General features: G+C 30.8%; 1 protein-coding gene across 3 annotated transcripts in view; it reads right to left on the bottom strand.

Moving 5' to 3' along the window:
* Nucleotides 1-679: 679 nt before the first annotated feature.
* The window catches only part of LOC145268731 (protein transport protein Sec24C-like), a 107413-nt gene continuing 83265 nt past the window's right edge, over nucleotides 680-24827 (bottom strand). For 2 of the 3 annotated variants that reach the window (XM_080124302.1, XM_080124303.1), the window contains exons 14-25: nucleotides 22068-22278; nucleotides 20860-20880; nucleotides 17744-17914; nucleotides 16244-16340; nucleotides 15331-15476; nucleotides 12987-13125; nucleotides 10684-10878; nucleotides 7416-7519; nucleotides 5981-6086; nucleotides 4961-5064; nucleotides 4413-4502; nucleotides 680-1965 (exon numbers count right to left, since the gene is read on the bottom strand). In XM_080124302.1, the coding sequence (XP_079980428.1) occupies nucleotides 1825-1965; nucleotides 4413-4502; nucleotides 4961-5064; nucleotides 5981-6086; nucleotides 7416-7519; nucleotides 10684-10878; nucleotides 12987-13125; nucleotides 15331-15476; nucleotides 16244-16340; nucleotides 17744-17914; nucleotides 20860-20880; nucleotides 22068-22278 (1525 nt within the window). In that variant the 3' untranslated portion in view covers nucleotides 680-1824. The remainder of the gene's footprint in view (nucleotides 1966-4412; nucleotides 4503-4960; nucleotides 5065-5980; nucleotides 6087-7415; nucleotides 7520-10683; nucleotides 10879-12986; nucleotides 13126-15330; nucleotides 15477-16243; nucleotides 16341-17743; nucleotides 17915-20859; nucleotides 20881-22067; nucleotides 22279-24827) is intronic. The other variant, XM_080124304.1, reaches the window with a different exon arrangement.

Here is a 24827-nt window from a genome sequence, read left to right as displayed (position 1 = left end):
TTTTTACAAAAAATAAACTTTAAAATATTCCCTTTTAAATCTGAAGAAAAAGAAATGTACAGACTAAATCTTACAAGTGATCTATTTCTTTGAAATTTTTTAACATCGTAGCAAATCTGCACAACGTAAAAGTAGAAAACTTTTGTAAAATTTACGTGATTTTTGGAATACAATGTTTTCATCCCATCATGGGTATGTACATCATTCAGAATTTTTTTGTTTTTTTAATATTGGAGGAAATCCTGACAAGAACCAACTCGGATTTTCATAAATAAATCTATGCTATTACGAACGGAGATTTTTTGAACAATAACCGGAGATGGGTATACACATGTACGTATATTATATACAGCACAATCACGTTGACACACTGGTTCTTGTTAGATCACCGAAGTTAAGCAGCATTGAGCCTGGTCAGTATCAAATGAGTGACCAATTTGAGAATTCCAGGTGCTGTATGTAGGAGAATGTCAACACCTCCCTGCAAGAGTTGCAAAAACCTAACGTCATCATCTCCCCTAATGGGGATATACATGCGACTGGGGTCTGCTTCAGTGCTTGTGAATTTCATACTCCCATAGAACTTCTTCCTTTGGAGGAAGTCGGTTAACCCGCATAGAGTTAGTGTTGTTTGCATACACATGTACAAATATATAACTTTAATTGACAATACAACAAATCATAGAGTACTTGTCTTTATTTGCGGACATCTTCAAAGTAGTTGCCAGAATTAAAATTAAAGAGAATAAAAAAAAAAAAAAAAAAAAAAAAAATAGATCTTCCAACATCGTTTTCTTTCTTTTTCCAGGCACCACCGATCAGTTCCGTTCAATTTTTGTTGAGGGTTTTATTCGAATGCTGAAACACGTGACCTTTCCAAAACGTCAAGGTCAAACCACTTGTTCGTCAATAAACAGAAGCAATGTACAAAATGTGCAAATTATATTTTTTCCTTACCAGAATTGAAGTCAATATCATTTATCGAAACAGATCACCTAGCTTTTATATTTTTAAATTTTTTTTTTTTCTTAGGAACATGTACTGAGAGATAGAAAGAGTGTATGCAAGTAAAGGAGGGGGGGGGAGGTATGTATTTTGTAAATGGGATAATTTTTCTGTAGGTCAATCATTTCAGTCGGTCAACTTTTTTTCTTTTTTTTTTTTTTTTTAATATAGTCTTTGATGATATAAGAAAATTACATTTATTACAGCATTTCATTTCCAAGATAATGGAGATTTTATAAATTATATATAATAGATGGTTTTTATTCAGAATTCAACATAATTAAAAAACAAAAATACAGAAAAATCTTATGATGTACATACTTGCCACAAGATGAAAATGTCATATTCCGAAAATTATGTAACTTGATCAGGTAGTTTGTCTTTTTTTTTAATTTTTAATAGATTTTTAGAGATTTTAATAATTGTAGCCATTTTAAGGCTGATTTTAATCTCATTTGTTCGAATCTAGTTGTCTCACCCCTATTTATTAAACATGGTAGATCAAAACAACATCTCACTTCATCATAAAATTTGGTTTTCTTAGTTAAAAAACAAAAACACTATTTGATCAATTTATGTGATTTTTAGAAGATGACATTTTTGTTCCTTGATGAGTACGTATATCATACAGATTTTTGTATTTCTCGTTTTAATTAGGTTGAATTTTGGACTAGCACCATACATATATATATATATATTACCCCCTCTTCCCAACATGTTGTACGCATGCATAAAGAATGTGCAATGGAGTTTGTCCACTGACATTATCGTCGTCGTCATCAAGATCCAGGCGTGCACCATTAGCGATGCTTATAGATGTTAACTGAGAAGGTTTCGAATTTCTTTGTGGATGTGGCACAGAAAGTCAACATAGGAAGCCGAGCCATTTGATCCTTTATCTTCCACGAGAAAATGGTTGAACCAAGGCTCAAGTTTGTCGCGTTGTCGAACAATGATCAACTGAAAAGAAAAAAGAAACCTATATAATCTAAGGCAATTCAGGTTTGTATGTAAACACACATGTATAAAAAAAAAAACACACACATACATAAAAAAAAAACACATACATAAAAAAAAAACACACATACCTAAAAAAAAACACACATACCTAAAAAAAAACACACATACCTAAAAAAAAACACACATACATAAAAAACACATAAAAAACACACATACATAAAAAAACACACAAAAACACACAAAACAAAAAAACACAAAAAACACACATACATAAAAAAACACATAAAAAACACACACACATAAAAAAACACACAAAAAACACACACACACATAAAAAAAACACACACACACATAAAAAAACACACACACACATAAAAAAAACACACACACACAAAAAAAACACACACACACATAAAAAAACACACACACACACATAAAAAAACACACACACACACATAAAAAAAACACACACACACATAAAAAAACTTATAAAATGCGATTGTCCAAACAGCAAAGATGGTGATTAATCTGAGGTCGTTAAGGTAAACAATTCCAATTTGACCTATTTCAAAATGAATTGTTCCCAAATCAAATTATGTTATTATTCCCTCCCACCAAGATCTAGAATAAAAAAAAAACTAACAAAAAGAATAAGCTGATCAGCAGAACAAAAGAACAGGAAGTGTTCGACTGAGCTTCAATCTATAGTACCCCCCCCTCGCCAAACTTCCACAAGAAACACTCGTCTAGCTGAAAACACTATCAATAATTTCCCCCCACTCTTTATCTGTGCCTAAACCTAAATGTAGATTTCATGAACAAAGTTTCTTTCTTAGAACTGCACACCTGTGGAATTGTCTTCCGTTTTCCTGCTTTCCAGCTGACTACAATATGATTGTCTTCAAGTCCAACATAAGCAAGTTCTTGAGCCGTTCCACTTGTTAAATTTACCGAATTTCCATTACTAGTGATTACTATATTGTCCAATTGACTACTGTACACTCTTAACCCTTATCCTTGAGTGGTTTCTGGGCTTTGATAAGCGGTTATGCCCATGTAAAAAAAAAAAAAAAAAAAAAAAAAAAAAAGAGGAAGTTGTTCACTAAGGTACACAGAAGGCGTTCAAAAATAGGATTGTTAATCAAGGTGTGGCATTGACTGGGGTAAATGAACGGACATAGACATATTTACAGTTTACAGACAGTTTTAGGAGTGGCAGTGAGGTTTACAGTCTTGAGTTTGCGACAGTGTCCAGTTTGAAGGCAGGTTGTGATTCGGAGCAGATGGGGAAATGAATTGATCAAACGAACAAACATGGCCTTGTCATAGAACGAATAAAACTGATATCTACAGATGTATCAGGTTTGTTTTCTTTTGAACTATTTTTTTTTAATATTTATGAACCCGGGCTTGTCTCCTCAGCAGTTGAGAGACAATGACAAGCCCAGAAGAGAAGATGAAAAAAAAAACAAACCCACCGAAATAGGGTCAGTGGTTTATATCTAGCAGAGGGTGCATGGTTGCACAGTCTGATCAACTAAAACAGTACACTTAAATACATTACAAAAAGTGAGATTCAATTGATTAAATATTTAACTGGCAATTATTTTTATTTTTAGGCATAGAAAACTTTTTAACTAAATTTCTACAATTTTTAATAAATGAAGAGAAATATTTTAAAAAATATTTAGCTAATGATGACTGCCAAATCAAGTTACCCAAATTGATTTTTTTCGATAAAAGTTTTAAAATAAAATTCTAGTGTTGGTTTCTTTAGAGCAAATTTATCATTCCAATCTGTAGATATATATATATATATACAAGTTCAAATGTATTTAACTACAAATTAATATTTCTTTCAAAAGTGCTCAAGATATGTAGAGCTATTATAAATGAAATTGGAAAAAAAAAAAATATGCATGCAGATTAATCAACATTTTGATGTTACTAGTCTCGTCAGAAATTCAACAATGACTTCAAATGAAATGACGAATATTTTAAATAAAAACAAAAAGGTAAAATAAAACAAAAGCATAAAATATTAATTCACATCACGATGAGAAATGTAAGCCATGTTTAGTTTCAGAACAGTTTCCGATGGTTCGCTGTTCTACACAAGTCCCAGCAGTTGACTAGTTTGCAGTAGACAGTTCTCAAGTTGGAAGTCACAGAGCAAAAGATTCTTCCATGTCGAGACGGAAAAAAAAATATATATAAACGAAATTGCTACAGAAAGGTTTAATATTTATGGAGCAATTCTGGTTTCTGATTGGTTGGTAGCAAAACGTGAATTAATTCGATTCGTCAGTTCCTAGCAGCATCGTTTATAAATAGGATTGCCCGACTGTGCGGAATCATACTCCATTATACGACAAACATTGTAACACATCACGATGAGAATGATTCCAAAATTTGGTAAAGCAAAGAAAATAAAACCATTAATTTACCTTCATTTGTCTACTGCGTTCATTCTGAACTAATTTCATAATAGTTCGGATTCTTTGAGACAACGCATTATCCAAATCCATTAACTTACACTGAAAGACAAAAGTCAGGATTTTAAATATTAACACTAGACATTTTTAGATTTGTCATTTTCGGTTATTTAAAACATTAACTTTTTTTTTAATAAAAAAAATAGTAAAAATTTCATTTACAAGACGAATTTGTAATTGTGTTTTCTTAATTGTAAAATTAAATCAGAGGGTTAGAAAGGCAGAGAGAGACAGTCACACAAACAGACAGAAAGATAGACAGAGCGAGAGGCAGAGAAGCAGACGAAGAGACTAATAAACAGTGGATCCAAACCAAGTAGTAAAGGAAAATCAGTCAAGGTCAGAAGAGAGTAGGCGTTTCTTATGTAAAACGTAATTTTAATGCCAATTAGCAAGAGAACATTCCAGAAAAAAAAGCTGTAACGCAATTTGTTTTACAACTTGCTTTCTTGATTCCAATTAAATTGCAAATGTGAAGCGGTCTTGCTCAATGTCCATACCTTGTCAATATCAATTTGTGCAGCACTTTGAACACCAAAGACCATCTGAACCCATTCAGGGCTGACGTTGTGACCAAGCCACAAATGCATCGTGATGCCATTTTCTGGAAGAAAATAAAAATATTAGCTAAGAGAAATTTATTTTTTAACAACATTTAATTTCATATCATGTCATATCGGGGACGAATATGCACACAGTTACTGCATTTATTTAATTAAAATGATATATTTCAAAATATAAGTGAATTTTCATTCGTTATTTTTGTATCATATTATTTGCAATAATAACTAATTTACTTTGCTAAAATTTACTTAATCCAGTATAGCAATCTGGCAATATGTAGATATTCTTAAATAATCACCTTAAGAGAAAAATCAATTTACAAGGAATAATTCGTTCTTGTAAGAATTAGTGTTTCTTTGGGGTTTTGTCCAGAATTCTTTAGATATAGAAAAAAAACCCTGTTTGATGTACATACCCATGATGAAACGAAAATATCATATTCCAAAAATCATATAAATTGATATAGTAGTTCTTAAAGTATAAATTTATAAAGTAGTTTTATTTTTATAAAGAGAATCATTTTTCAGCGAGAATGTACAACATAAATCTCGCAAGTTAGAATTATTTGAACTTATCTTCTCTCCTCTTCTAGAGTGTTTTCAAGCATGGCAAACAAGATAGTTGCTCTTCCGTTACTCATAAAATTTGATTTTCTTGTTTAAAAATAGAAGTACTTGATCAATTTATGTATTTATGGAATATAGTTTCATTTTATCATGGATTTTACAGATTTTTTTTCTTAATATAGGCAAGAACCTTTTTATCATTCATATTATTTAAATACAAAATTTCAGTTCATCATCCCATTTCTTACGATTATAAAAAAAAATAAATTTATGAATAAAAATGAACTTTCAGAAAAACTTTCATGAAAAAATATATACACCGAGACAAAATTATATATATATATATATATATATATATATATATATATATAAATAAATAAATACACTTACCAAGTAAGTAAATCCCATGGTCATCAAGTCTTTCCTGAGAACATCGGACAGCTTTCGGTAAATAATCATCGGACAGTTCATCAGAAATGGATTCATCGATATGATGCTGTTAAAAAAAAAAAAAAAAAATCGAAATGTTTTTAAATATAAACAAACTTAACACACATTCTAAAACTTGTATCTTTAATAACTTAAAGTGATTGATCATCTCAATGTACAAAAAGGATATACAAAACCTGTTGGCTCTTAATGCTGGTAGGATCAGAGTTGCAGATTCGGCCATTTGATGTAAGAAGCTAACAAGAATGCAAGGTTATATCTGCAAAGATGGCCACATAACAGAACAGATACTACACTACCCCTTCCCCTGAATTGAGCATAGAAATATGGCACATTAGTCTAAAATAGTATAATGAATTCTTTTTAATAGAAATTGCTTCAGACAAGGCGTGAAACCACATTGATGTAAGGAGCTAAGAACAAAAGATTATTGCAAAGACAAAAGATGTCTATTGGCCTTAGTCTTGAAAAGACCAAAGCTATAATTAGAAGGAAAACAGTCAGCAGGAAGAGAGTTCCACCCACAAGCTTACAGTTCTTGGAAAGAAGCTACTGGAATGGGAAGTATGAGTTTTCAAAACAGCAAATTGATGGAGATTACTAAACCAACAAGTCAAATAAGCTGAACAAAGGAAGCAAGCAATAGATTAGACAAAAAAAGTACACATGCTATAATAGTATTTATAGAAAAGACTGAGACTAGCAAAATCACATTTGTGAAAGAGGTTGCAGAAAAAAAAAAAATGGTGGCTTTTGGAAAGGCATGTTGTTTTGATGAATTTAGCTATAATCATCAGACATCAGAAAAAATAAATTGTAAAATCAGAGTAAAGCTGAATGTGTCAAAACTATCACACTGTAAGATAGCGAACGAATCTTCACCACATAAAAATATGTCCAGCATGTATAGTGCAGAGTTATTATGAGACTTGCACAGGAGTTTGGCTTTCTGTTAATAATAGTACAGTGTCTTTAGTATTATTTTCACAACGTTCCCACCAATGTAATCCGTGACCTTCAAGAGTATTTTGTCAAACTCTAGAATCTTTCAGTCTAACTTGAGAATTTGCATGGAATTTCAAACAGCACCTTTTATTTAATTTACAGGATAGGATTCCTAAGTAATTTGCAATTGTATTATTAGTATCATCTGCACTGGAGATTGAACCTTAAACCCCCAGAAAAAGTGTAATTTATGACCAAATTTTATCAAGTAATCTATCCACTGTGCCTTGTAGTTAATACTAGTATGAATTTTAGGAACCTTAGACTTTTTTTTAATGTGTTCTTACTATTTATCACTATTAATATATATTATCTATCCATATCTTTTTATACCCTAGTAGTTTAAAAAACTTGTTTCAACCAAACTTACCAGGGGTAAAAGTCTGGGATAGAAGAACACATTTGTGGATCTCACATTCATTCCATTCAACATCAAAATTAAGTAACTCCGGTCATCAGTTGGCACATCACTACCTGGAAAAAAAAAGAAAAAAAGTTCTCTATCACAATTGTTAGATGATTTTCATTAAAGTTTAATGATTACCATCGTTTGCATTTTAAAATTAAAATTTTACAAAATGTTAAATCAAAAATTGAAATTAGTGTTATTCGCACAACGTTTCAGTCCAAGTAGCCTAAAACCTTCTTTGGATATATCCTGTCAAACTCCGGAACCTTCCTGTCAAACTCCGGAACCTTCCTGTCAAACTCCGGAACCTTCCTGTCAAACTCCGGAACCTTCCTGTCAAACTCCGGAACCTTCCTGTCAAACTCCGGAACCTTCCTGTCAAACTCCGGAACCTTCCTGTCAAACTCCGGAACCTTCCTGTCAAACTCCGGAACCTTCCTGTCAAACTCCGGAACCTTCCTGTCAAACTCCGGAACCTTCCTGTCAAACTCCGGAACCTTCCTGTCAAACTCCGGAACCTTCCTGTCAAACTCCGGAACCTTCCTGTCAAACTCCGGAACCTTCCTGTCAAACTCCGGAACCTTCCTGTCAAACTCCGGAATCTGCAGGTTTTGAACAGAATGCTTAATTTAATTCATTGTGGATAATCTGTCCATCTATACAACTCACAATGGAAAAGGAATATAATAGCAAATTATCGTTCCTAGATGTGCTGATAACTCAGGGGGTTTATTATCTGGATATCCAAAGCCAGCATTCACTAAACAATATCTAAACTTGAATTTCCATCATCCATATAATGTAAAGAAAGGAATTAAAATAGAAAAAAAAAAATGAAATTAAAATTTCGCTAATATTTACAGCAAATATTTAAGAAAATTACCTTTGGACACTGAAATAATGTTTGTATTTTAATTTGTAAAAGCATAAGTTGAAAGACGTATCTACAATTAAAAAACCGTAGAACACATTAATACTTTAAGCAACTTTTTAAACTCTTTCACCTCAAGCTAGGCATATTGCCACTTGGAACGTAAGGAATTACACTTGGAACAACATCTACAGAGACATTATTAGGGAGTTGAGTAGAAAGATGTCTGTTCACATTACACTTAAACTTCTGCATGTCAGTACAGTCAGGAAAACATGACTGAAGAAATTCTAAAGTCTAGCAATTCATGAGAAGAAACTATTAAAGTAGAAGGCATTTCAGCATCTAGAGAGTTCTACAATGAAAGGGTGGAATTTTGCTGCTTGTCGAGTTAGTTGGTTGAAGTTTGGTTGATAGTGTGAGATCTAATAGGTTGGAAACTCTTTTTGGAACCCTGTCTAAGAGGGAGAGACTCGTGGTAGATGCACCAACCCAGACATGGCAAGAATTCCTGCACAGGGGAATAATTACTTTGTAAAGGTACAACATACTCTAAGGTGTGAGTAGTCTTCTGGTATGGTAGGGAGCCCACCTTCTTTGCAGCAGCCTTGGCAATGTCTTTAATGTATTTGTTCTAATTTATATTGCTTGTGAATGTTAAGCTGAGGCGTTTGAACAATGAGCTCTCAGTGTTATTAGTCATAGCAATCGGTGGTTGAGAAGGTTTTTTTTCTAGTTGTTAAAAGTTTAGTTTTAGTAGCATTAAATGTTACCATGCATTTTCATCCTCATCCACTACAGCTGAAGATCATTCTCTAAAGTGTCAGCCATTGTCTTAAATATGTGTACATTAGTTTCTCTCATGTCTGTTATAGAGTGTGGTATCATCAACAAATATACCAATCTCTGACTACATTGTCAGATAAACAATTATTTATGTTTAACTTGAAAATAATTAAAGTATTGTAAAATTTAAAATTCACTAATATTTACAGTAAACATTTAAGAAAATTATCATAAAGTAACAAGCCATGCGTGCGTAGTCCTCTCTGGTGCTGCGTGTGAGATGACGCCACCAAAAATAGTGAAGAAATGATGAATGTGAGAAGTGTGAAGGACCAACATTGCCTTCACATTTTTGCCAAGTTTCAGAAAAATCTAATGGATGGGGCAAAAGTTATGGGGTAAAAAATGTCATTTCTTGTCATTTTAAAACATTTGTGACCCCTTTTGAGCTCCTGGGAACGCCGAATCCCAGTGAAAACGGATAACTGTCCAGTTTCAGGCCTTAAGACTTGTATATTTGAATTCAGTACCATAGAAAACCACTATAGAGATATACATATCAAGTTTTTGAGTAATATGAAAAAGAGCTCCAAAAAGGCATGTTTTTTTAGCCTTAAAAGTCCCAGAGGGATACGAACCAGAATTTTGCCAGGATCACCCATATTGAATTTATATTAACAATATCACCCACCCAGGATCACCCATATTGAATTTATATTAACAATATCATCCACCCAGGATCATCCATATTGAATTTATATTAAGAACAATATCACCCACCCAGGATCACCCATATTGAATTTATATTAACAATATCATCCACCCAGGATCACCCATATTGAATTTATTTTAAGAACAAAAGTTTCAGTAAAATCTAATGGATGGGTCAAACGCTATGAGGCAAAAAGTGTCATTTTTGGCCACTTTGGGGCATTTTTGACTTTTTTTGAGCCCCTGGGGATGCTGAATCTCAGTGTAAATGGATAACGGTGCAGTTTCAGGCCTTAACACATGTATGAGTTGACCACTATATAGTCAGACATATAAAGTTTTTGTTGAGAAATATGAAAAAAAGAGCCACAAAAAAGGGCGTTTTTAGTACTGAAAGTCCCTGGGGACGCAAACCAGAATTTTGCCAGGGTCACCCATACTGGATTTATATTAAGAACAATGGGCTCCACATTTTGTCAAGTTTCAGGAAAATCTAATGGATGGAGCAAAAGTTATAAGGGAAAATGTGTCATTTTTGGCCATTTTGGGGCATTTTTTTACCTCTTTTGAGCCCCTGGGGACGCAACAGGAATTTTTGCATAAAAAGATTTTTTTGCTGTGCACATCTAATTTAATGAAATACAATTTGTGGCAAAAATTCAGGAAAAACTAATGGATGTTTATTTGGCAATCGTCCGGACTAACGGACGCACGAACGCCACTGAAAACAAAGGTTCCTCTTTGATAAATTGGGGAACCAATATTTACATTTAAAAGATTATAAAATAGCTTTCAGGGGGGTTCACAAACAAACTAAGGCTGGGAACCCCTCCAATAAAATAAAATTTGTGAAGTACTTACCTCCCCGAATGGCATCACTCTTTATAACACAATTTGAATAAAGAGGCAAAAGCTTCATGCATTCTGGTAATATCAACTGACCAGCCGATGATGGGCTGGCACAATTCTTACGATAACAAGCCAAGATATGAGCAACCTCATTAGCCATATTATCTCGGACTTGTTTTGGTGTGCTGTTCAAAGTGTTGCGAATGGCTGAGAAAAAAAATAAAATAAAATAAAAAATAAATAAATAAAAATTAAATGCATGCGATGTAATGTCAATTTACTATAAATTATATAATTTTATATAAAGATTAAAATGAAAACAAACTAGTTATTCTCATGATTCTGATTTTTCAAAAACATAACATTTATCAACTACTTTGCCATTTTATTCTTTAATTTAAATTTGAAAAAAAAAAATTGCTTTACAAATTTTCAGAATAGTATTGAAAAGATTATTTTAACCGGCAAAGACTGATATCCCTTTTATATTAGTTATATCTAATAAATAATTTAGTAAAAATAATTATTACAAAACATTCAAATTATTACTGAACTTTTGTAATTTCTTTCAAACAAGATATATGTGATTAAAAAAAATACATTAATTATTCTGTACTTGCAAAAATAGATTAACTATTCTGACATTCATCTAACAATTTTTGCGGTTAAAGTCATCACCATGCAGTTCAAACTCACTACTCTAAATTCCCCTGGTCTCTGAAAAACAGGCTTTTTATCCAAGCCTGTACCATCTCATTTGCATACGAGTAATGAGATATCTCATTACTTCACAAGATTCACCAGCACATTTGATGTAGCAGCTATTGCTTTCTTTTTTTTGCCTGTACTCAGAGCCTACATGCCACACAAAACCAAGGGTTTGTACCAATTATTATTTGCTATGAGTGACAACCAGGCATTTTAATACAATATATTCAGTTATTGATCCATTTTTAGAAAAGTTATTAATTTCTTAGGACTTAGAAAAATAAAATATAAATATAAAAAATTGACAGCGAAACAAACGTGAAAGCAACACTGGGTATATACAGTTAATCTAATAAAGTAAAGTTATTTTATTTCTTTGTCATCAATAGCTTTCTTCCTACAAAGTCAATATTCGATTCTCATCAATTAGTTTTCCTTATGGAATTTTTCGCATGTTAAGAATAATAAAATGTAATTCAATTCATTCCAGAAAATACTTTGTCCAAGTCGGAATTATTTTCAAATAGCTACCATCTTAGAAATATAAAGTTATAACTATTCTATCATACAGAATTACTTTCTCTTTATAGAACTTAAAAAATATCTGTGGGAGCAGCACTTATGAAAATTTGAACCCAGTCTCTTGTTTAATGCCAAAAATCATAGATGCAACAACCAAAGTTTCTGTGTCTGCTTTGACCATTGCAGGCCATCACAATGGTCAATGCAAAACACCCTTACGCTTTCATCATCAGGGCATAAAGTCGGAAGCCACTGCTTTGTATAGAAGTTCACTTTCTTTGCATTGGAGAACGTGATCTAGTTAAAGGTATTTAGCTGTAAACAACTGAGAGAAGAGATGAGTGTGATAACTGAATTGACATCAGAGATTCTGTCCAGTGGTTTGATGCGAGCCAGTTGACAACTGAGGAAAAAACTAACCTAGTTTATATTAAAACTTCTACCCCTCTCTATCTCTTTCTCCCATCCACAATTTACCCCTCCCTCTTCCAATTCTTTCTTCCCTACCCAGCCATTCCATTCTAGCTGAACATAATTCTTTTATATTATAAGATTCCTTGAGTATGTAAATAATTTTTTTCTAAATTTTAAATATTTATCCAGGGCAATGCTGATCAAGAATATACCAACTTTGTAAGAATTTGTTTTGTAGGTTTTGAGTTTTAGCTAGACATACAAACACACATGTGTTTGTCTTTTACATAGACAAGCAGGGAGCCCCAATGTTGTATTCATGGAATTTTGTTTCGTTATTTTGTTAACACCAAATCATGGTTTATTTTATCTTATTTCTTTTTGATCATAGGAAAATTATTTTTTTTTTAAACTTGCAGAACAGAATTGAGCAAATGGGGGAAAAAAAACCCAGTAACATCAATGTTGGATACATTTTAGGTCAGAAAGCAAGTATCTTGAAACAACCTGATTTGGCAGCACCACACTTTGAAAAAATATTTTCATCCATGGAAATGCTAATCAAGAACATATCAATATGAAAAGAAAATTAAAGTAAAAACACTCCGGGGTGATGCCGGATATATATATATATATATATATATATATATATATATATAAAGATAACTTACATTGTTTTGCTAAGAAATTGACTAACGTATCCAATTCACAATTTCGGAACAAGTCAGCAAACTGTGTGCAGCAGTTAAGCGACAGATTATGAATCCGCAATCTTCGGAAACCTCCAACACTTGTATATAAAATGGCCACCTACAATCGCAGAAAGAACATAACATTCAATATCAATAACTCATTCAAAATAATTCTTGTGTTTCTGAATTTTTTAGATGAAGATTGATTATTTGGATTATTTGGACTACTGTTCTCATCTTGAGTGTTATTTTCAAAATAACCACCACAATGACCTGTGGCATAATAAAGTACTAGGAAAATTTAGTTCTGAGCAAAACTCTCCTGGAGGCTGAAGGTTCAATGCAGGCAATATTAATACAATTGTGAATTATTTAAGACTTCTACCCGGTCATATGAGATCAGGCTACTCCCGTGGATTAAATAAAGGATTCTGTTCAAAGTTTTGTGCAAATTCTTGATTTTGATAAGATACACTGGAAAAAGGTTAGAAATTATATCGGCCGAAACATTGTGAAATAACGCTCAAGATGAGAACAGTATGAATAATTCCAACACTTATACAAGATGGCAACCTGCAATTAGATGAAGAATATAGCATTCAATACGAATAACTCGGTCCAAAAATTTTTCATTCAAAGAAATTTTTTTTTTTTTGTTCGATTCTTGTCCAGAATTCCCTCTATATTAAAACACAATGTACGCACATGTGACAAAATGAAAAGATCATATTCCAAAAATCACAAATTGATCAAGTAGTTTTAGTTTTTTTTTTTTTTTAAAGAAAATCAAATTTTATGAGTAACAAGAGCGGCCGTCTTGTCCGCCATTTTAAAAACAGACTCAAGAAACAAAGGGAGATAATTCAACAATAATTCAAATTTGCCAGATCAGCCTTGTAATGCCTACGATTTTCCATTAATCCTTTAAAAATGATTTTCTTTATAAAAATAAAACTACTTGACCAACTTATGTAATTTTTGAAATGATCTTTTTGTTACATCACAGGTATGTACATCATACAGATTTTTCTTTAGAGAAAATTCTGGATAATAACCTTTTATGTTATTGCAACTTGATAAGAATTAAGTAATCATGATTTATTATTAGCAACAAATTATTTTAAAAGGTAATACACTTGCGAAATTTTTCCAATGAAGTCTGATTTTTTGCATTATTTGAATTGTTCTCATCTTGGAATGCTATTTTTATATTTCACTTGATGTAAGCTTTAACCTTCTTCAGGTGTATCTGGTCAAACATGAGAATCTTTGTCAAACTACTTCGGAATCTGCATGAAATTTCGAATGGAACCCTTTATTTAATCCACAAAAACCTGTGGCACAATGGAAAAAGTACTAATTAATTACAAGTGAAAGTATTCTGGAGGTTGACGGTTCAATTCTCAATGTGGGTGTGATACTAAAAATACAATTCTGAATTATTTAAGATTTCTACTCAGTCATGACTGATGGAACAAGAACAAGCTACCCCCCCATAGATTAAATAAAGGATTTTGTTCAAAATTTTGTACAAGTTTCTGAAGTAGTTCAACAGAAATATTCGAGTTTGACAAGATACACCTGAAGGAGGTCAGAGGTCACATCAGCCAAAATCTTGTGAGAATAAGATCCAAGATGAGACTAGTAGTTTGAATAATACAAATACACGTTAGGAAAATAGTAAAAATGTATTATTTTGATACTAGACAGGCAACAAGTACATAACCAGACTGGAAGCAAATAAGGGTTAAATACTTGGCTTTGATATTTTCATCTTTTATTCAGTTCTGCTCCAGTTATGTACTCTGTTCCTGAAAAGAATCAATATGGCTAACACAGATTTTACTCAACTAGACTTTCTAGTTGAAAATGGACAAAAGTTATAGCCTTTTGACTTAAAATTAGTACTTTATGCCAAATTAATGGTTAAATATGGTTAAATTTGTACTCATTTTTGCATGAAATACTAATCTGTATTAATCCTTAACTGTGCATCAAACAAATATCATAATAGTTTACTGCACCTTATTACAAAGGTCCATACAAAATTTCAGCTAGATCAGTCCAGTAATTTCCTAGAAAAAGTCGAATAAACAAACTAGGACAAATATAATATAGATGACTTTTTACGATGAAGTAAATTGGCTTAAAACTTACTTTAAATATTTTTCTTGTCACAAATAAGTAGGTAAAGTAATTTATGTTGGGAATAGTAATGATTAGTAAAAATTACAAGATGTGGCCTGGTATTTTTGTAAACAAGATTTTCAATGAATTTTTTTTTTTTTTTTTTTTGGAGAGAGAGGTGGGGTGAAGAACTTACCTGAATGTATGCGCCATCCGCAGGATCAAGTTTATCGTCATGTTTTACTTCCACTGATATGGACTGATCACAATCTATTGTGGCTAATTCAACATCTGTTGTGTTCGTCATATAGAAATTGCCGTAGAAGTCAACAGGCCTGATTCCTGAATAACAGAAAAAGGTTTGAAAAGGCGATAAATAATGGAAAAGTAAAGAAATAAAAATACATCATATTTCAAGTTTCTCAATTTTTCTGAATTGATAAAACTTTTTTTTTTTTTTTTTTTTTTTTTTATTAGGTTTCTGAATTTTTGAAATGATGATTGATAATTCGTATTTGGATTAACAAGACTCATTTGCACAATGTTTTCGTTAATGTAACTGAAAATCTACTTCAAATGTATCTTGTCAAACTTGGGAATTCACACGGAATATGAAGATAGCATGCTTTTATTCCGTCAGGATTTCTACCCATGGCTAAGTAAATTGCAATTTACCAAGTGTTTTATCCACTACAGCATGCAAGAATAGAAGATAAAGTACTTGGTAAAATTCAATTGTAAGTTACACTTTTCTGGACGTTACTCAGTGTGGGCGGCACTAAAAATACAAGTGCAAGTTACTTAGAACTTCTACCCAGCCAAGACTGACAGAATGAGAATATGATACCCTGTGGATTTGAAATTCTGTGCAGATTTCCAGGACCTGTTTCACACACAAAAAAAAAAAAAAAAAAAAAAAAAAAAAAAAAAAAAAAAAGTTTCATACCACAATTTGAAAATCCTAAAAAATAAAGAGGTTCAAAACCGAAAAATAGTTGAAACAAACACCATTAGACTAGTTTTGCATCTAAAACATAATGCAACAATTTTAAAAAAATAAGATTTCAAGATTGTGAAATCAGCACAGAACTATTTAAGAGTGATCTTACCTGTACTCGTGCGCACTCGAAGGATGGCATCAAACGCAAAAGGTCGACATACATTCCGCTTCAAATCATTAATGAATCTTTGTCCATCGTTTTCAGCCTAAAAATTTTGAAACAAAATATTTTTTATTAAATAGTAAAAAAAAAAAAAAAAAAAAAAAAAAAAATCATTAATATTATTTTAAAATGCTATTTTTTAAAATCCATCAATGCAATCAAATTATTAAACATTGAATTTTAAGTGTTGTCATTGAAAATCTCATCAAATCTTAAGATTAAAATGTTTGAATTGCTTAATTCAAAGAAAATTTTTTTTTAAAGATTTAAAGTGTTGGTTGGTTGTTTTACTGCATATCAACAATTTTTGTGCTATTAATGCAGAGTCCAGTATTTTTAAAAAATGTTTTTATGCTTAAAGTTTTTATATCTTCAAATATTTATTCATAGTGTTTGGCTTGATTGTTTTGTATACGAAAATTGGTTTTTGGCTTTGGTTAGTTGAGTTTTACAAAGGGAATAATAAAAAAAATATCAATGTTTGATGCATTTAAGTCAAGAAGCTGATATCTTCAAACAGCACCAGAAAAAAAAAAAAATGGTAAATGTTTCAAGTATTTATGGAATTTAGATTTCAACATTTTGTAAGATATTCAATTACTTTCTATTGTACAACAAATTTATTTTTTAATAATTCGCTGAATTATCTTTGTAAAATATCAAAAGATAAAAAAGTGAAAAAAAAAAGGGAAGCAAGGCCCAAGTAACACTGGTTGTTTTGTTATTGTTTTACTGCATATCAACCCTTTTTGGATTATTTAATGTCAAATCCATTAATTTTTGAAAAATGTTTTATGCTTCAAGTTCTTTATATCTTCAAATATTTATTTATGGTGTTTAGTGGTTTTGTAGAAAAAAACTTGTTTTTTGGCTTTACAAAGAGAAAAGAAGAAAAAAAAGATCAATGTTTGGTGCATGTAAGCCAGAAAAACATTTTATTTTCAGACAGCCAGATCAGTACCAAAAAAATAATTTGGTTATAAAAAAAAAGAAAAAAAAAAAAAAAAAGCCAAGTATTTATGGAATTTTAATTGATAGTTTATAAGAAATTCAATTGCTTTTTATTGCAAAACAAGAATTTCTTCGGGACAAGATCAAAGTGTAGTATCTGTTCTTCAGATGCTGCACTTCAATTTCTCGTTCTGTCAGTGGAGGAGAAATCCTTCACGACTGGGACAATTTTTATTTTTGTTCCTTTTCTCCACGTTAAAAAACGACCCTGGTGTCTAACTCTGTCCCGTGGGGAGGCATTGTAAATAGGAACAAGAATTTTTCAAATAATTTATAGAATTGTTTTTGCAAGAAAGCAAATATTTTTTTTTATTAGAAATTAAGAGAAAAGGCAAAGTGTGAAAGGGGGAGAGTGGAAAAAAGTGTAACTCTGGTGCCATTCAATATGTCGATCTAGTTAATAAGAATCGAGCTGAACAAAGAAGCAGACGATACCTGAAAGTAACTGTATTTATACATGTTTCCTCCAGTAAGGCGACAAAGTTCACTAATTGAGGCAACATCGACGTACGAATTTGGGAAGAGGAACATGTCAACACTGCAACCAGCTGCCACACACTGTTGTCCAACTTTCGTATAGAAATTGATTTGTGGGGATAAAAGGGTCTAAAATGAAAAAGAAAAATTACAGTAAATATACGATTAACAACATATGGTTCAATAATCATAAAATACGAAAATGATGTAGAAAGACCCCCCCCCCCCACATCCTCTACATATTTACATGCAAAGTTGACATTAAATAAAAAAAAAGAAAAAAAAGCTGAACTTAGTTATTTTTATACATAATAGAATTAGGTTTCTGAATTTTTGAAATGAGGTGTGATTATTTGGATTCTTCAGACTACTGTTCTTATCTTTAAACATTATTTTCACAACATATTTGTCCTTATGCAAGGTGGCGTGGTAAAATTCAGTTAAAAGTTATTCTACTAGAAGTTAAAAGCTCAATCGCCAGTGTGGGCAACATTCAAAAATACAATTGTAAATTATTTAGGACTTCTACCGTCATGACTGATGGAATGAGAGCATGCTACCCTTGCCCTGGATTAAATAAAGAGTTCTATTCAAAATTCTGTGCAGATTCCCAAGATCGACACAATAAACCTAAAAAAATTTGGAGGAAACAGTAGTCTGGAGAACCCAAATAATCTGAGGATTAAAAACTATTGAGAAAACAATAAAATAAATAAAAAAGACCCTAAAATACAATAGACATTCCAGGACAAAACAAAAAAAAAAAAACAATTTAATCTCTATCGTTAATTTGAAAATATTAGAAAACCAAATGTTATAAAATATTTTCATAAATCATTAAAATCTTTGTCTTTCTGAGACTTTCAGTGTAAAGACACCTTTTTCAAAGAAGACTTGGTTTTGCAGTTTTTGCCTCTTCAATTTTTTCTGTTGGCATTAACCCTGAGGGATCAGCCTTTCATGGAGTGAGAAAAAGATATGTCCAGTCTTATTGAGTGTATTTGTGTGGTTGGCACAAATCTTAAATAGAAGGAATGTGGTCACATCTCTGAAAACATTATCTTGTAAGGCTCATTTTGCATCTAAAATGATTAAATCTTTTGCATCTAAAACGATTAAAATCTTTGACAAAGGGGTTTAAAAAAAAGTTTCAGTACAGATTGTCAAAAAGTGAAACCGACATAAAAGTTAATTTCAAAGTTACACATACTGGTAAAAAACTAAATATTTTTTATTTTCAACAAATTGACAATATACACCACTTATAAACCCAAAAACCAACACCCAAAATTACAGAAAAATCTGATATACATACCCATGATCGAAAGAAACTATTGTGTTTAAAAAAATTATGTAAATTAATCAAGTTTTATTTTTATAAAGAAAATCATTTTTAAGTGAATTTGAGTTTTTCCAATATCCCCATGTTAAGAATGGCTTCCTAAAATCTTGCAAATTTGAGTTATTTTGAATTCTCTCTCTCAGGTTTTCAGCCATTTTTTTTTTTAAGATAGCATTGCGATCTTGTCACTGTTCCTTTAGCCACAAAATTTTATTTTCTTTATAAAAATCAAAGTACTTGATCAATTTATGATTTTTGGTGTATGATATTTTCTTTCCATCATGGGGGCATCCATCATACATATTCTTATTTTTTAATATGCGAGCAATTCTGGACAAGCACCCATTTAACCAATAACCAACAAATGAAAATCACCATAAAAGAGAAATTAAAGTATTAAACAGGACCTGTAAAAATTCCACGGTTCCTTTTTCATCTATTTGTATAATTTACTATTAACAAGATTACATGCATGTTAATTTAAATAATATTATGTTGATTTATATAGAGGTAGAGGCTTAAAGGATTCATACAGAGAGGTAGTACCGCCCTAAAATTACAATTTGTGTCATCCCGACTGATCCAGACATGCCCAAAACTATGGGTACTTACATTCTATAGTTAGTTTCTCTATAGTAAATGTGGCAAAAAGTTCACTTTTCACAAAGTAACTATTAATGTGTATGGGCACAGAAGAACATAGCGAATCTAGGAGTCTAACCCTCATAAATATAAAATTAAAAAAAAACAAAAAAAAAAACCTATCTTTTATGAATAGTTTTATGTCCTGTGGCAATTTTCAACACACATACTTCAGCATTTTAGTATAGTAATGTTTATTATGGAACACGTACATCAAATCTGTTGCCAGGATTTCTGCAAAAATGGTTGGATCATTCTACCGCTCCAGTAAGTATCTCACTGCCAATGCAGTCCTCCATCTGTATAAGAACCAAAATCCTAAAATAGAGTATTGTTGTCACATCTGGGCAGGAGCTGCTTGCCGCATCGTATCTTACATTGATAGAGTTCAAAACTGGCTTTAAAACCTAATAGGTGATGCCTTTTTCTCTTCCCTGCCACCTCTTCCCCACTGAAGAGATGTTACTAGTCTGTTTCTGCTCTATCATCATTTTCATGACAAGTGCTTGTCTGAACTCCAATCTATGGTCCCTCTTTGTCAAACTTTCACAAAAACACTTGACTAGCTACAACCACTATCAATTTCCCCCATTCTCTTATCTGTGCCTAAATCTAAATGCAGATTCCATGAACCTAGAACTACCCGCATGTGGAACACTGTTCCACTGGCCTGCTTCCCGGCCGATGACAATATGATAGCCTTCAAGTCCAATGTAAACAAGTTCTTGTTGAGCCATCCTCTTAAATAATCCAAATTCTACCCAACCCAATTTACACCATTAACAATTACTACACTACCATCTTACATTCATTAAATGGTGTAAAAAAAAAAAAAAAAATTTTTTAGATGCATTCAATTCTAATTTTAAATTAGAATTGAATGCTTATAAACTTCGACTGCTAAATTTCTTAAAAAAAAAAAAAAAATAATAAATAAATAAAAAAAATAAAATAAAATCCCAAAGTAAAACAACCAAAACACCAAATAGAATTACAATCAGGAGGGATATAAAAAGATATAAAAAAAGATCCAAAAAAAACCCCACATAAGTAGATTTTAATGTCTAAACATTGAATAAAAATAATATACCTTCAACTCCATCAATATTTGCTAAAAGCAAAAAAATATGAAACATGCAGGTATTCAAGATTCGTAAAATTCAATTGGATTTAGCAAAATGGATGATGATGATGATGATAGTTAAAAAAAAAAAAAGAAAAAAAAGTCGACTTTTTCGTACTTGTACAGTTTAATCAAGACATTAAAATAATGAAAATATTGAGAAAAAAAGGGTGATATTGTATCCGTGATGGAATGAAGATCTCTGGAAAAAAAAAGAAAAAAGAATTCCCTTAATTACATTAAGTAGTTAAAAAAACTACTTAATGTAATTAAGGGAATTTTTTTTTTTTTTTTTTAAAACAATTTGTTATGATACCGAGCAAAAGGTTTGATTTTTAGGAAGAAAAGCTAGTATTAAAGATGGGGAGGGAATGTTGGCACTTTAAATTGAGTTATATCCCTGTGGCGTGTTCAAAAAATTCAAAGATGGCTATCTTCAATGTGGTATCATAAAAACATGTTTTTCCACTGTAAAAAAAAAAAAAAAAAAAAAAAAACTCGATCAAATTAAGTGAAATTTTTTCTGAGATCTTCAGTCCAAAATGGATACGTACAATATAACCTTTTTTTCAATATTTTCATTTTTTAATGTCTTGATTAAACTGTACAAGAACAGACTTGTTTTATCTGTGATGTTGATATATCTTGTATTTCATAGTACAAAATAGGAAAAAAAAAAAAAAAAAGTATATTTTAACTTTTAAAGAGTGTCCAAAATTCCATCTATATTAAAAAACAAAAATGATCCGTGACAAAAATGAAAATATATTCCAAAAATCAAATTGCTCAAGCAGTAGTTTTATTTTTATAAAGAAAATAATTTTTAAGAGATTTACGGGAAGTCACAGGCATTACAACATAAATCTAATAAGTATGAATTGAGTTACCTCCCCTGTTTTTCAAGATTTTCTTTTTCAAAATAGCAGGCCAGACAATCACTCTTAAGATATTCGTAAGATTCAATTTTCTTATATGAAAATAAAACTACTTGGATCAATTAGTGATTTTTGGAATACAATATTTTTGTTTGTCACAGTAACGTACATCATACATATTTTTCTTTTTCTTTGTTTAATATAGGGTGAATTCTGAACAAAAACCTTAACACTATCTAAAATTTGATGTAAAAAAAAAAAAAAAAAAAAAAAAAAAGGATTAATTTTATTCTCGCATACCTTTTCCTTTTCGGTTCCCAAAAGTTTTCTATCATCACGGTTTTTAAGTTTGCCTGGAGCCTCAGCAATTGGGAGTGAGGTGTGGAAGAGGAAAAGTTTTCCAGCACAATCAGCATTGATGAGGGCTTCAAGGCCGGCCTGGACGACAGGACCAAGGATGGTTTCTGTTTCTCTAGATTCAGCAAACATCTGAGGAATTTGGGCTAAAAGACTGAAAGATTAAGATGCTATTGATTTCAAATGGTTGGGTACCAGTCATTAATAATTTAATTGAAAAGTTTTTTTTTTTTTAAATTTTCTTATCCTTTTGTTCTCAGCAAACACTCACTGTTCTCATACATTCTAACCGAGAGATCTTTTTAAGATTCTAACCATCCTTTTAATTGCAACTGTTTGTATCCCTATTGCACTTGATTCACCAGCTATATTCACCAGGTAATTTTTGAAATTCTTTTTCACAAGTCCAGTTGCCCTGGAATGATAGAGATCTTCCTTAAATTCCAGTTTCTTTTTATGCCATACATTATACATCTTTTGGAGACTCTCTCCAACTTGATAGGTCCTGAACTGGCATCTAAGCTTCAGCCTCTGTCCCACCGATGAAATGTTGCATCCTTCTGCCTGTTCTACAAGTATTTTGATGGTGAATGCTCTGACGAACTGCAAGCACTTGTGCCCCCATGACGTAAATATCCGTGACAAACCCAACAAGCAACAAAATCCCACCCCTTCACAGTGGAGATCCCTAAATGTAAGAGAGCTTTCTACTCCAGTAGTTTCTCACCCAGAACCGTTAGACTTTGGAATTCTCTTCCGGTTTCCTGCTTTCCCAACTGTACTGACATGCAGAAGTTCAAGTGTAATGTGAACCGACATCTTGCTGCCCAACTCCCTACATAGTATCCCAGTAGCTTATATCCCTGATAGTAGTCCCTTGCACCAAAATGGCAATGTGCTTGTTTGGGGTGAAAATATAATAAAAAACATCCTGATATTTTGTTACCTTTTCTTTCTCTGCTGTTTAATCCAGCATTATTAGGGACACTAACTTCTACTAAGGTTGCTTCTTTCTTTCTTCTTGTCTCATATCTCTATTTCAAGTTTTTTTAGGTACATACCCGTAGGAATGGCACAGTCATGATGGATGGTGTATAATTTAATTCCAAACGTTCTTTCTGGTTTATAATCTCAGGATTTGCTGCTATATTCAATATTTTTTTACAGATTGTCCAGTGAAGATATTTATACACTCCAATATGTTGCATTGTATAGTAGCCCCCCCCCCCCAACAGAACTTCACAGTTGGATGTCAGGTAGCTCATACTACTACTGTTGTGTGGCAGAAGCTGCACTTGTTATTACAAAGACCACTTATCTTATTAAAAACATTGGTCATCAAGTCTTGATCTGGGATAGCTATTATAATCTTTTCATGATCATAGTGGAGCAATCCTCTTTTGAACCAGTCTGTAGAGTCTTCTTTGTTTATATAGTACTGGGTGAATTCATCCAAAAAATAATTTAAATAAATGGCTCTTCTTTCATTATGTTGATGTATCATCCTAAGGTTTATATTCTGGGATCCCATCAGATATTACCTGATGTTTACAATAGTGGCATGATGTTGACGTTGATTGTCAATTTGCCATCCAGCATAACCTTGCAACTGGATGTCAAGTGGTTCATCAATTGATGAATATATTCAAGCAAAGTTAAAAATTACTCAAACAAAAAAACAAAGAGATAGCCAATGCAAAATAAAAAGTGAAATTTAGATGAATTTCCCAGTTTTGGAGAATAAATACAAACAAACATAAATAAAAAATATATAAATAAAAAATGTATAAATAAAAAATGTATAAATAAAAAATGTATAAATAAAAAATGTATAAATAAAAAATGTATAAATAAAAAATGTATAAATAAAAAATGTATAAATAAAAAATGTATAAATAAAAAATGTATAAATAAAAAATGTATAAATAAAAAATGTATAAATAAAAAATGTATAAATAAAAAATGTATAAATAAAAAATGTATAAATAAAAAATGTATAAATAAAAAATGTATAAATAAAAAATGTATAAATAAAAAATGTATAAATAAAAAATGTATAAATAAAAAATGTATAAATAAAAAATGTATAAATAAAAAATGTATAAATAAAAAATGTATAAATAAAAAATGTATAAATAAAAAATGTATAAATAAAAAATGTATAAATAAAAAATGTATAAATAAAAAATGTATAAATAAAAAATGTATAAATAAAAAATGTATAAATAAAAAATGTATAAATAAAAAATGTATAAATAAAAAATGTATAAATAAAAAATGTATAAATAAAAAATGTATAAATAAAAAATGTATAAATAAAAAATGTATAAATAAAAAATGTATAAATAAAAAATGTATAAATAAAAAATGTATAAATAAAAAATGTATAAATAAAAAATGTATAAATAAAAAATGTATAAATAAAAAATGTATAAATAAAAAATGTATAAATAAAAAATGTATAAATAAAAAATGTATAAATAAAAAATGTATAAATAAAAAATGTATAAATAAAAAATGTATAAATAAAAAATGTATAAATAAAAAATGTATAAATAAAAAATGTATAAATAAAAAATGTATAAATAAAAAATGTATAAATAAAAAATGTATAAATAAAAAATGTATAAATAAAAAATGTATAAATAAAAAATGTATAAATAAAAAATGTATAAATAAAAAATGTATAAATAAAAAATGTAT

The sequence above is a fragment of the Euprymna scolopes genome, chromosome 44, assembly GCF_053919585.1.
Source record: "Euprymna scolopes isolate OS-2025 chromosome 44, ASM5391958v1, whole genome shotgun sequence".
Taxonomy (NCBI): Eukaryota; Metazoa; Mollusca; class Cephalopoda; order Sepiida; family Sepiolidae; genus Euprymna; species Euprymna scolopes.
The sequence above is the reverse complement of the archived record's forward strand: the minus strand, read 5'-3'. Positions and strand labels throughout refer to the sequence as shown.